Here is a 14,516-nt window from a genome sequence, read left to right on the forward strand (position 1 = left end):
ATTTTGTTTCAATTATCATTGATATTTGTAATTCGATGCATGCTTGATTTGAAGCTATCATTTCTCCATTGAGACCTTTGTTGTACAAACAACATCAGTTTGTAAATGGCCTATGAATTGACCTCATGTACTACACAAATTTATGCAAAAATAGATCAGTTTTTTCCCTAATTGACTTTCCTTACCTCTTCGACATATCCATTGCATACCAAGATGCCATTGGTAGTTTTATATAAGATATAAAAGATTACTTTTTAAAGTTAATTTTGGACCATAAGATACATATATGACGAGCATAATTTGACGTAAATAAAATAAACTTTCTAACTGCGTGTGGAAAAAGAAATAAAGTGGCGAGGTGAGTGTTTTGCATCATATTCACTCCCTAGATACATGTTTATGCATCTGGTTTAATAAGAGGTAGGCCTTGCGCCTAGCTCTAGACGTCCCATTGATGCTAAGATCTAGCAATGCCACATACCCATCGCCTTCCCCAATATTTTTCACCTCATTCAGATATGCAGGATCCCTAGAGCACTGTAAGAACAGTATCGTCATTGCATTCTCTTTGTTGTGAGGAGAGCTATGCTCCACATATTGGATAAGCAAAGGAAGGGCACCGGCATTCCGAATGGTTGTGGCACCTTCCTCATTCCTAGCTACAAGGGCCAGAATGGTCAATGCCTCATCCGCCATTGAAATGCTCTTCTCCTCTTCTTCTTCCCCTCCATTCTTCATTAGCTCCACCAAAATGGGCACCACGCCAGCCCGTACGCACTTTCCTCGGTTTCCTCGAGTTATGCACAAATTGAAGAGTGCAGAGGCAGCATCAGTCTTGCCCCTCCAACTGCCATGACTTAGAAGCTCCACCAATGGGGGTATGGCACCAGACCCACCAATCACAATCTTGTTGTCTTCTACTGCAGATAAACTGAACAGAGCTGCCGCTGCATTCTCTCTGGCTGCCATGCTACCATGTTTTAGAACCTCTACCATGGGTTGCACAGCTCCTCCTTCCACAATCAGTTTCTTGTTTGCATTGAGAATGGACATATTTAACAATGTGGTTACTGCGTGCTCCTGGGTTTCTTTATCAGGGCTCCTCATCAAATGAATCAATGCTGGTATCACCTGGTCTTCTCGAACAAGATGAGCCCTGTATAATGACTGCTTTCTCGTTAGAGCCCTGAGCACCCGGGCAGCTTCTCTCTGTTCTGACTGACGCTCCCCTGAGAGTTTTCTTACCAATGCACTCAAATAGTTACGATCCTTGTGTGTTATAACTTCACTGCCATTGGGGTTGGAATTTGTGAGAGAAGTTTTAAGTTGTAGCCCCTGCCAGTGGCACCATTGCTCAATTATCGTTCGAACAAGATGATTTGGAGTCAATATCAAGTGTGGTAGGAACTCTTGCGTTTTGGGACATGTGCAGTGCCCTGAATCTAGCCATGCTTCAATAAATGGCCTGTCATATGTCTATAAAAATTGAAGTTATCAGCTACACGATACCCTTCACAAAACAATATGAAAAATTAAAAAGGAAAACAATCATGTAAGCCAGTAACAGACTAAACCAAATATACATTGCGAGGGATGAATTTAAAATAGAGAGAATTTAAAATAAAGAAATCTTGTTAAATGCAAGGTCCAAACCTTATAAAAGATGAGTTATAAGGTCGGATTCATGTCTTAAACAACTTATGAAACAGACATCATAAAAAATGAGAGGTGGGGTTCATGTCTTAAACAACCTTATGCAACAGACACCTCACAGTCTTTGGTTTTCAGTCAAAGAGACTTATACAACTAAAATTACGTACAATAGACAAATTGTGATTCTGCTTATTGATGTTGTTAAAGCTGGTAAAAGCAGGTAAGAAATCAGACGTTATCTGATTTTACTCAATCTGCTGAAGTTTCCCAATTACTAGCTGGTTAGAAAATGCAAATCAGCAGTAGAAATCTACATTCCAAACTTGTATGGAAAACAAGGCATGAAATCTAAGTGCGAATTCTGAGCACCAGGCCAAAACAAATTACCTCCCCATTGGAAATCATGACGGGATCTCTCATAAGGTCCAACGATATGAGACATTGAAAAATGTCCGGCACAGGAATTGAATCCAACTGTCCAGAAAACGATCTGAATTTGGAGGGAGAGGGTTTACGACATTTAGTCTTCTTCAATGCCTGTGCCTTGTCACAGATCTCGTCATAAACTTCAGGGCTGCAATCCTCCTTGTCTTGGGTGACAAGAAGCAATAGCTTCTTCAGTTCCCTTTTCACCTCTGAAATGCTCCCAAACTCACATGCTTTCATGACATTAATCGACTGTGCCAATGGCTGACTGCGGCTTCTATCCATATGAAGAACTGCTGTCATTATGGGATGTTATAAACTCAGGGAATTTGAAAGGAATGGTCTGGCCAACACCACGTACTCTTATGTTATTCTCCACCCACAACAAATGCAATTCGACCTACCTAACGTTTAAATAGCCCTTTCTTCCTCTGGATATCAATGGAAACGACTATTCAATGCATTTCCATTACCAAAGACATTCAGAATGAACGGGGTAAGTGCCTGATAAGTACATAGTCAAGTGCGGTTTGAGCATGATCTACGGCATTTGACATTCATCCACCCGACAGTCGGTGGTCTTCATTTCCATGCATTTTCCTTTCCTCAGTAGGGATGTGGGGTTTCTCACATTTTGTGCGATCCAGGTAATGCTTTTCACAAATTTCTAGGAGACAAATTCCAAACTAGCGTAGGAGAGAAAGTGACTCTGCGATTGCAAGGCAACATCTATCACCAAGTTGGAAGCGATTAAAGTAGAGTATCATGTTACATTTGATTAGATAATATATGGTTGAAAGACATAATTTATTTGTCAAAGTCAAATGATGGATCATCCAACGTGATCTAAAATGTTGATGCAAAAACATACACATAATCTTATTAGGAAGAGCTGGTTATTAATTTCCTAATTTATTTGTCAAAGTCAAATTATGTAATTTTATAATTTTAGATTTCATTATTTTAGTAATTGCCACAAAGTGATTGCAAGATGATATTTGTTCAACAAGTTGTACTCATGAAAATTTAATATCATGTTATATTAGATTAGATAATAATATGATTGTGAGATCTAATTTATTTTTCAAAGTTAAATTATGTTCTTTTATAATTGTTATATTTGATTAGATGATACATTTGACTGCAAGGCCTAACTTATTTTTCAAAATCAAATTATATTATTTTATAATTTTTTATTTCATTATTTTATTAAGTGTCTTAAAACGATTGTTAGATAATATCTAACCAGCAAGTTGGACTCATAAAAAATCAATATTGTATTATATTTGATTAGATAATACATATGATTGGAAGATATAATTAATGTTTCAAAGTTAAATTATATCTTTTTATAATCTTAGGATTTCATTATTTTAACAAATGTCACCTAACCGCTAGTAGTATTGTAATATTGGTATTTGTTGGCTAGCCAATAGATAAGTTATGACATACTCATCAGAGGTATATCAAATTTTAGTTTGAGATCAATATAATCTTTCAAGCCATATGTATCACAATTTTATTGATTCAATCAAAATGATTTGTTATGCCACATTAGCTTCGGGTTCAATTTGTGCTAGATACAATTATGACTAGTATAGTTAAGTTGAGCTCATTCCTTAGGATAAATATTTGTTGAATATTGATGAAGAAATAATTCATTAGTAAAAATATTTCATGAATTGATTGGTTGATTTTGAGTTGGATATTAAGATATTCATAATGTAGTTGAAATTAAGTTTACTTTTTTTAATAAATATTTGTTAAATATTAATGACCAAATAACTTGTTAGATGAGTAATTTTGTAGATTGACTAGTTGATTTAGATGGCAATTTTATTTTGACTAATGAATATCATAAATATTTGGTACAATATTTAAAACATTATACTATTCTCTCCCTCTCTCTATATAAAACATTATACTATATATACATACATATATATATACATACATATATGTATACATACATATATGTATGTATATATATGTATGTATGTATAGGTGTATATATATATACATATATATCTGTATATGCATGTATGTACACACACACACACATATATATATAAAGAAGATGAAATTATCTCTTAGAGTTAAGCTATAATTAAAAATATAAATACTTTAGTAATCGTATAAAACTACACAATTTAATTATTTAAACTATTTCTTTAAAAATTATAAAATTATATATATATATATATATATATATATATATATATATATATATATATATATTAATGAGTATTGCATAGATCAAGATAAATTTAATATTTTAATTAAATATCTCATTACAAAATTATGGCTTAAAATAATTATGATTTTATTAGACTAAATTAATTAATAATAAGATGAGCATTTTTAACAATTTGCTCCTATTTAATTAATTTTTTAATCTTTAAATCTAATAAAATGTGTGTTAAAAAACTACTATTTTTAAAATAAAATAAAATTATATTTTAAAATAAAAAATACAATCTATTTCATCTCAATAATTAGAGTGTACAATATTTAAGACCAAGATAATGCCTTCAAAATCCCATCTTTAAATGAGCCAAATACGTGAATTTTCATAAAAATACAAGAAGGCTCCTAAAAATTTAAATATTTCTCTTTTAGCCCTTAGAGTCGACTTAAGACTATAATTTAAAACATTAAAAAGAACAACAATCAGCATTAACACTATATGACAAGAAAAAAACTAATAAAATAAGGTCACAAATCATCCAACTCACCTTATACTCATATCAAAAAATCAACATAAATAGATTTTAAGTGTTCAACTCATAATATATAAATTTTTATCATGTAAGTATCTACAAGTAACATGCCTATCTATAAAAGAATATAGGTAAAGTATGCAAAAGATGTCATATTTGTACATTAAATTTCATTTTAAAATTTATTATATTATTCTATTGTAATTAATATTTAATTATTATTATATATTATGATAGTGTAATTAATATTAAATTATCATTAAGATATTATTATATTTTTATATTTTCATTAAAATCTTTAGAAAAAATAAAAAAATAGTACCAAACTGGGTAAGTGCACCAAGATGGTGAACAAAAAGGGGGTATAAGTGGCCACCTTTTTTCTTCTGAAAACGAGTAAACTTGAACTTCAAAGAGATATTTGAAGGTCATGCACTAAAAACTAGGAGTTGAGAAAAGAATAAGAATTGTAGTGCTCTGAATCTAGTTTCTAAACTTCTAAATTGTTTTAAAATTGGATAAGATTAAGAGGGTTAAACCTTTCACGCACAAAAAATTGTTCCTAATTTTTTCAGAAAAATATAACATAGCTGTTTTCATGTGCAACACAAAATATATAGTTAGATTTACTAGTTTGCAAAACCCTTTTGTAGGATGATAGGTAAGAGTGAGATCTAGAAGTTGTGTATTTTTTTGTAATTTTTTGTTGAATATTTTTTTTTAAATGATTTTTTGAAGTGATCACATCCTAAAAATTTGGTACCTGTTCGTGCGCTAGGCATAACTTGCATCAAAATAATTGAAAATGAAAACTTCTTTTTTTTAAAGTGCATAGAATCTAGTGTAGAACAATAATATATCATTTATTTTGAATTTGGTCAAGTATATCAAAAGTTATTAAAAAATGGTAGACATATGTCTGTGAGGATTGTCAAGGCACTGATAAAGAAAAGTAAAGTTTACTATGCTAATGTTGTCCAAAAATAGAAAAAATTACATGGTCGGAAAACTGAGAAGATGTGTGAGATTATGGTGATAATTTTAGAGATACCCACTTGATCATTTGTAAACCTGATGATGATAAACTCGAGAAATCATGTTGGAAGATGAAAAAACATGTAAAGGGACAAAAATGGGGGGAAAATGGGCTTGCAAGCCTTAGGGTCGTTTTCCAACCCTCTTACCAAGCCATGAAAAACAAAAAGTACTATTCACAGTTCTTCATAACCCTCATGGGTTTTGAAAAACAAAAAGTACTATTCATAGTTCTTCATAACCCGCACAGGTTTTGAAAACCAAAAAGTACTATTCATAGTTCTACATAACCCATACGGGTTATGTAGAACTAAAACCATTATTTTGTGTTTCACAAAACGCTTACAGGTTATGAAGACATAATAATGTATGCTTGTAAACTTAGCATTTACTACACATATGTACAAACATACGTATATAATATGTGTTTATGTATGCATATATGGATATCTGTAGTTATATATACATATATTAATATAAATATATGTATATATGTTTGTATACATGCATGTATCCCTTATTTTACTCTCTCTCATCTTCCTTCCCCATCACTGTATTTGTCTATTCTAAGCCCTAATTATCCTCCTTGAGTTCTATCTCATCTCTCTCCCACTCCCACTTCTCTCTCTGTTGAGTCTCTCACCCTTTTCTCCTTCTCGTTCTCTCTCTATCACTCTCATCCTTCTCTCTCTCTCTCTCTCTCTCTCTCTCTCTCTCTCTCTCTCTCTCTCTCTCCTTATCCTATTCTATCCCTCTCTTCCTACTCCCTACTCTCTCTCTCTTCCTCTCCCTCTCTTAATCCTATTCTCACCCTCTCTTCCTTCTCTCTCTCTCTCTCTCTCTCTCACACACACACACACACACACACTCACCCTCTCCTTTTCCCAATCTCCCTCTCTCTCCCTGTCCCCCCTCTCTCTCCCTCTCCCTCCATCCCCCTCTCCTTATCCTATTATCTCTCTCTCTCTCTCCCTCTCCCTCCACCTCCTCTACTTATCCTACTCTCTCTCTCTCTCTCTCTCTCTCTCTCTCCCTATCCCCTTCTCTCTCTGTCCCCCTGTCCTTATCTTATTCTATCCCTATTCTCTCTCTCTCTCTCTCTCTCTCTCTCTCTCTCTCTCTCCACACTTCCTATTTGGTTCCTAGTTCTATATAACCCGTATGGGTTATGCAAAACTAAGACAAAAACTTCTAGTTTTGCATAACCCACTGGTTTCTAAAAAGTATAATTTTCCTCAAAACCCGTATGATTTTTTATAATAAAATATAATGTTCGTCAAAACCAGTACGGGTTTTGAGGAACTTTTGATTTTTTACTATAAAATATAATGTTCTTCAAAACCAGTATGAGTTTTGAGGAACTTTTGATTTTTTACTATAAAATATATTGTTCCTCAAAACCTGTATGGGTTTTGAGGAACTTTTGATTTTTTATTATAAAATATAATGTTCCTCAAAACCCCTTTTTGTTTTTTTAATTGTTTTTGGCTAGGTTTGGTGTTACCAAACCTAGCACGTTTTTGAATTTCCAGAACACGCATAGGTTATGAATTTTTTTTTTTTTTTTTGCATGTGGCCACTTTTTTGTTCACCATCTTGGTGCACTTACCCAACTATTATTATTATATTATTATATTTCTATTAAACTCTTGAACAAAACAAAATCTATTAAGACTATATTATTATTATATTATCATATCATTGTACATTTATTTTATATTCGTTCTTATCCTTATCCTTGAGAAAAAGTTGATTTTATATAGGGACACTTTCAATCCCCATATTTTTTTTTATTGGTAATGGGTTGAAGCCGACGAGGTGTACATACCTTACCCCCTTGTGGGATTTGAACTTGTGAGCTCTCTTTCGAGAGCACAAGTTCTCCACCACTAGGCCAACTCAGGCTGTACACTTTCAATCCCCGTAATTAATAATATTAGTTATAATTTATTATTATTTTTTTATCTATATTATTAAATATCGAGTTTTGGCCTAGCCTGAACCAGTTGGGGTTACATCAAGGGAACCTCCTCCCTAGATCAACAAAGCACCACAGTGCAAGACCCCTTAACAGGTCTATCATTACATAGAAATTTTGCTCCACCCTTATTGTGAGAGTGGAGTAGCATATTGACCAAAGTATCCTCCTTAGCTCTTTTATCTATTTTCCTCTTCACCTTTATCCAACCCTCCTCCTGACCCCTAGCATCCAATATTGCTTTCTTGGATCCATCAATAGGAGTCGAACTAACCTCCTAGCTTCTTGCACAGTCTTGGTTTTCATTCTCCTTCTTCCCATCGTCACAATCTGTCTTTGGACCAGATTTTGTCCTTACTCTTTGAATACTACCATTTTTTGCTATGACACTCCTAAACCTAGTATCAACATTGGAATTCGCCAAAGCCCTTTAATCATTTTTAGGCACAGGAGATGTGGTGTCAACACATTGAGATGTGGCACACTCAATACCTATCCCCTTAGAGGTTTGAGGGGAAACATTTTCACTTTCCACCACATAATGGGTATCAGAGACATCTTTCCACCATGTGCCTTGCTTGTTTCATTTTTTCTGTTCATAGCTTGCAGCTATATGACCCATCTAGAAGGAATGACGACATATAAAAGGAATGCCCTCATAATCCACTAATTGTAGCTAATTTCCTTCTCCAAACTTTAGATTTAAGTTTGTAGGAAAGCCCATTTTTAGATCCATCTCAACCAGGATATGGAAAATGTTGTGCATTGAATCATTGGGCAATCCTCATCCACTCCCAAGATTTTTCCCAATGAATCTCCAATGGCCTCAAAACAAGATTCAAACCAAAATTGTAAAGGCAGATACAAAAGTCTTACCCACATTGGAACTTTTTCAAAGGATTCCATGGTAGAGTAGGATGGGTGCCATAGTTTCAGAAGCAACAAGTATTTATCCGCCCATCTCCGTTGGTACTCACAGAGGAACTTTCAATCTGCTTCATTATTGAAAACCACCACGAAATAGCCTCACGCCCTTCGAAAAATCTGGATATCCCCTTCAAGAAAGGGTTTCCAAAATGTAGTGATCCATTTATGATGGTCACACAAACCTGGCCAAAAGCCCTTAAGTTTCCCAATTAGCGTCAATTCAGAGATATTTATCATTATCTTTAACCTCGTTAGCAATCTCCACCAAGGAATGAAATGTCAGTCTTTTTGCTATTGGGAAACTCTAAAAGTAAACCCTAGGCTTCTTATTACTCCTACCATCCTCCAAACCCCTTCTCTATGGCTTTCGCTAGACGAAACCGCCTTTTCCCTTACCCCCGCACCAACGAATCTATTGGGACCTTTTCTAGTTGCATTATTCAAAACAATCGTCTCCTCGAACCGACTTCCAGTGCGTAACGCTCCATTGGTAGGTCTGTGCCAAGGAGGATGCACAAATCCTTCGACGCCACTATAGTAGTGGGTGTTGCCATCTACATGAAGACCTGTTGCAGATCGACAAACCCTAGCATAAGAAGGTCCTCGCAGCGCCATGTTTTTTCTCTCTCTCTCTCTCTTTCACACACACACTATATATATACACAACACATATTTATTTATGCAGAATATCAATGCACTAATCTTGTAGTAAAATAATATAAAATTAATAAAATAATTTTTATTTTATTTTTCATGTATTTAAGTGTCACAAACACATCAAATTAAATGCTTGTAGTTTTTATTGACAAGCATTTTTTCATCCATATACATGAGTGTGATATGCGTTCAATGTAACAAACATGTTCTATTTTTGTTTCTTTGAAAATAGCAGCCCGTCCCATCTTTGACTATGGAGGTAGCAACTAGAAGTACCTTGGAACCTTGGTTAATATTTCAACTTTATATAGAGATACTATTACACAGAGAGGAAAGGAATCTAACACATCATATATCAATGTATATATATATTCAATATCTAGTCTTTTTCAACACCTATACCTTCTCATAATATCTTATCATAAACCTTAGCATTGCAATCCTTCTCATCTTGGGGGACGAGAAGTTATAGCTTCTTCAATTACCTTTTCACCTTTAAAATGCTTTGAAACATACATGCATTGACATTAAAAAAATTATTGTTGTTCTTTCTGGATTTGATTGTGTTTGTATTTTTTGCATCGACGGAACCACATAGTGTGATCCAAAATATCGATGCAAAAAAATACAAACACAATCGAATCCAGAAAGAATAACAAGAAGCATAATGGATTGTGGAAAATTGATCACTTCAATTAACAAAATTATTTAACTATACAATGGTTGGTTGTGACTTCTATCCATATGATGGATTACTATCATCATCATACGTTATACATTCAAGGAAACTATACTACAAAGGGTGATATTTATTAGGGTAAGAAAAGTCCTAGCCCTCCAAAACATAGATGGGACATTCATGTTTCAATGTTCATGGTAGGTGGGTTGTATTTATAAATTTATTATCATTAATCTACATGCATATTGACTCCTTCCTTTTCTGCTACTTCACATCAGATGGCCTACCTCTATTCAGGTACCATTTGCTAGTAATATATAAATTTTAGAAATAGTTGGCTATGATTTTAGCTTATTGGACACTAGTTAAACCACCTCCTCTTATGTTATTCTTCACCCACAATTAATGCAATTAAACCCACCAAACATTCAAATAACCAATTTTTCTTTTGGGTTTCACTTTCCCATTTACTTCTCAATGTATCATAGTCAAATACTAAAGGAATTAATAATTAACCAACTAAGTGCCTGATAAGCCCATAGTCAAGTAGGATTTGGATATGATCTATGGCATTTGCATTCATTGAGGAAATAGTCACTTTGTGTATTTTGTTTCCATGCTTATCATGTTTGACATGCCACTTCCTCCCTATTTAAGAGGGGGTTGTTACATTTTATATTTTATCCAGCTCCCTTGTCCAGAATAAATTTCAAACTAGTTCTCATGGATCAAAATATACTTGTGATTATGCTAGCAAGGAAACATATATCCACCAAATCAGATGCACATTTGACTATATTTATTAATTAATTAAGATTTAATATCATAACATTATAATTAAAATTTTAAAACCGTATCCATTGTGTTAGATAAAAAAGATGTGATTGTTCGACATTATGTTTCAAAGTTAATAATTTATGTTATTTTTATAATCTTCATTTCTTAATTTTAAGAGAACAGATTTTCCAAATTCCCCCAAAAATATAATATACAAAATTTAAAGCACAAGATATAACAACCTTTAAATTCAACTTAAAAAAAATTACCTACTTTTTTTTTTTAAAATTATAATAATTTATTAAGCTCTTGTGTGTTCATTCAGCTATATACTTAGGTAATCATATATTCATGCAAGACAATAATTCATCAATATAGAATAATCATCCATATATATGGGAAAGTTATGATTCTCTAGCAAAAGATTTAGACCTATGTGACATTCACTACCCTTGGTCCCTCTTAAATGCCTATACTTCCCTAATGGAAATCCACCAAAGTTGTCATCACTCGAGATAATAAAGGCTTGACTCTCACTTCAAATTTTTATCTAAATCCTTAAGGAATCAAGCAAGGCCATCCAATTCTTTTGAATTTCCAATATGATATATTTAATCTATTGATGTAGTTTAAGGTTTACTTAAATATTTTTACTAAGTTTCTTAAGTGATTTATTTTTAATTATTTACTTAGGTTACTTGAATGTTGATTATAGTTTGGTATATCTAATTTTTGGAATGTGTCAAACCCTATCCTAATAACTTATAAACTAGGAACCTCCTTTATTATCAAGTATGTCTACATACCCACTTTCAAATGGGATCAAGATATTATACATGTTCTTTTATTTTGTATTCTAAGTTTGATGTGAATTGTTAAATATGGATGCACAACCCTTTCTATGGTCTTTTTTCTTTCATATAGTTCTTTTGTGACTACACTCACAAAGGGAAGCATTATTAATTAATTATTTCTCAATTGACCAAGACATGTTTACTATTGAATTTTAATCCCAATTATAATTCAGTACTTAACACTTGATTATTTTATTGTATTTTACTTTTAATTAAATAATATTTCTCTCAAAATTTTATTGTAGATTAACAGACTAATTATGAAGTGCACTCTCCTTTAATAAGGTTTTTATTATATTTTTAAAATAAAATGTAAAACTAATAATAATTTATTTATCTTTTTAATGTTAAAGTAGGGTAAGTGGACCAAGATAGGGGACCAAAAAGTTATCACAACAATTTTTTATCATGTTTTGGAGAAGAAATCATTTTTTCAATTCCCCATCTTTCTTTTCAACTCAAACTTATTCTCTTCATTAGAATATATACATGAAATATAACATTTAAGAATAAGTCACATTTCAATATGTCTTTTTCTTTTCTTATAATTTAAGTTATGTTTCATGTATATATTGGTACGATGTTTGAGATTGGTTTCAAATCTGTAGGAGTTATAATGCAAGTTTTAGGTTTTAGAAGATCTCATAAATTTTGATTTATCTCTCTCCTATCACTCTTTCTATATCCCCTTTGTCTACCTCTCTCTATGTCACTCTCTCCTCTCTCCCCAAATATTTAGACATATCTCTCACCCTTCATTCTCTCTCTCTCTCTCTCTCTCTCTCTCTCTCTCTCTCTCTCTCTCTCTCTCTCTCTCTCTCTCTCTCTCTCTCTCTCTCTCTCTCTCTCTCTCTCTCTCTCTCTCTCTCTACACACCTCCCTGAGTGAACCCATAATAGTGGGTTACACTTTTTTGGATGAAAGAAATTCTCTTTTGTCCAAAAATCAATTTTAGCCACGTTCTATCGAAACCCCCTTTCGATCAAATGCAAAAAATGCATTCGATCGAAACCCCCTTTTGATCGAATGCAAAAAATGAATTCGATCGAAAGCCCCTTTTGATCAAATCCAAAAAAGTGTTCAATATAAAATTTTCATGAAGGGGGTTCATAACTATCCCATATAGCTCATTGAGGGAATAAGGTTTAGATTTGAGGCTATATGGTTTAAGGATGAGGTTATAAAATTTAGGATTGAAGTTTGAGGGTCTATGGTTAAGGGTTGAGGTTATAGAGTTTAGGATGGGGGTTGAGTATTGAGGATTTAGGATTAAATTTAAATTTTATGCTTTAATGTTAAATATTAATTTAAGGTTTTATATTTAAGCACATAGGGTTTAGGGATGTAATAGAAACTTTTAGGTTAAATTTATATATTATTAATGTTAGGATTCAATATTTAGCATCTAGGTTTGAGGGTATAAGATTTAGGTTTAAGAGTATAGGGTTTAGATCCTAGGGTTGAGAGTATCGGGTTTAGGGATTGGGGTTGAGGGTATAGAGTTTATGGTTAGGGCCTAGCATTATGGATTACAATTGATGATGGAGGGTTGAGGATTGAGATTTTAAGGATTAAATTAACAAAATTGGATTTTAGTTTTATATTATTAATACCAATTTCTAGAGTATAGTGTATAAGGTAGATAAGATTTAGGGTTGATGGTGTAAGGTTTAGGGTTGAGGGTTTATCCTATAGGATTTAGGGCCTAGGATTGAGGAATAGGGTTTTGGGTTGAGATTATAGGGTTTGGGATTTAGGATTGAGGGTGTATGGTATAGGATTTAGGTTTGAGTGGATAGGGTTGAGGGTTTAATGTATAGGCTTTAGGGCCTAGGGTTGAGGGAAATGGTTTAGGATTAAGGGTTTAAAGTAGAGGATATAGGGTTGAGGGTTGAGGGTTTAGTGTATATACTTTAGGACCTAGGATTGAGGGACATGGTTTAATATTAAGGGTATATAGGTGAGGTTTTAACATATATACTTTAATCTTGTGTGTGTGTGTGTGTGTGTGTTTAAGAAAATCTAAGACTAAGAGGTGGGGTAAATTAGTCTTTGATCAAATACTTAAACTTTATTTCACAAATCAATCTCAACTTAACCTTAACTTTATCAACAACAATGAAAGATAAAACAATGAACACCGTGCACAAGAAAACATTAGGTTTATGTGGAAAACCCAAACAAGGAAATACCACGGTGAGAGTCAACTCAAAATATATGAACAAGATTACAATATTGTTTTAAGCTCATTTCCAAGGAAGTTCACTGCTCTCAAAAGGACTTGTGGGTTGAGGTGCACTACCCTAGGGAAAGATACAAGGGACTTACAAGCCAAGAATCACTTCCTTAGGGAAACATACAAATAATATAAATCTTCAGTAACACTGCTTTCAACAATCTCCAAATATAAAGTTGCCCTTGAAGCTCTATCTCAAGCAACCAACTTCAAAATAGTCACCACACACTACCTCAAATTTGCATCATAGACACTAAAATTGATGTGATCATGCAAGTGCATACATACTCTAATGCATAGACACAATACACTACACCACACTGATTTGATCTTCTATATGTACCATCTTCTTTATTGCAAAATGTCAACGAGGTTGGCCAGATTAGGGAACAAGAATAAGTTCTATCAAGTCATCTACTAAACACAAATGTGGTGGAAGAGGTCTAGTCTAGGAGATAGAGAGGACCTAAAAGAATCATATCACATCTTTTTAGGTTTTTCCAAAAAACATTCTACATGCTAGTATACATCCTACAAATTCAGCAACAAGGTAACATGTAGATAAACCTTATAA

The 14,516-nt window shown here is 33.2% G+C and overlaps 1 protein-coding gene across 1 annotated transcript; it reads right to left on the reverse strand.

The window, feature by feature from the left end:
- Nucleotides 1-378: 378 nt before the first annotated feature.
- On the reverse strand, nt 379-2,382 carry LOC131031198 (U-box domain-containing protein 14-like). Its single transcript, XM_057962244.2, has 2 exons — nt 2,041-2,382; nt 379-1,476 (listed from the first exon to the last, which is right to left on the reverse strand). Exons 1-2 carry the CDS (start codon nt 2,380-2,382, stop codon nt 379-381), a joined length of 1,440 nt encoding a protein of 479 aa, XP_057818227.2.
- Nucleotides 2,383-14,516: the final 12,134 nt, after the last annotated feature.

The sequence above is a fragment of the Cryptomeria japonica genome, chromosome 10 (genome assembly GCF_030272615.1).
Source record: "Cryptomeria japonica chromosome 10, Sugi_1.0, whole genome shotgun sequence".
In the NCBI taxonomy this organism is placed as follows: Eukaryota; Viridiplantae; Streptophyta; class Pinopsida; order Cupressales; family Cupressaceae; genus Cryptomeria; species Cryptomeria japonica.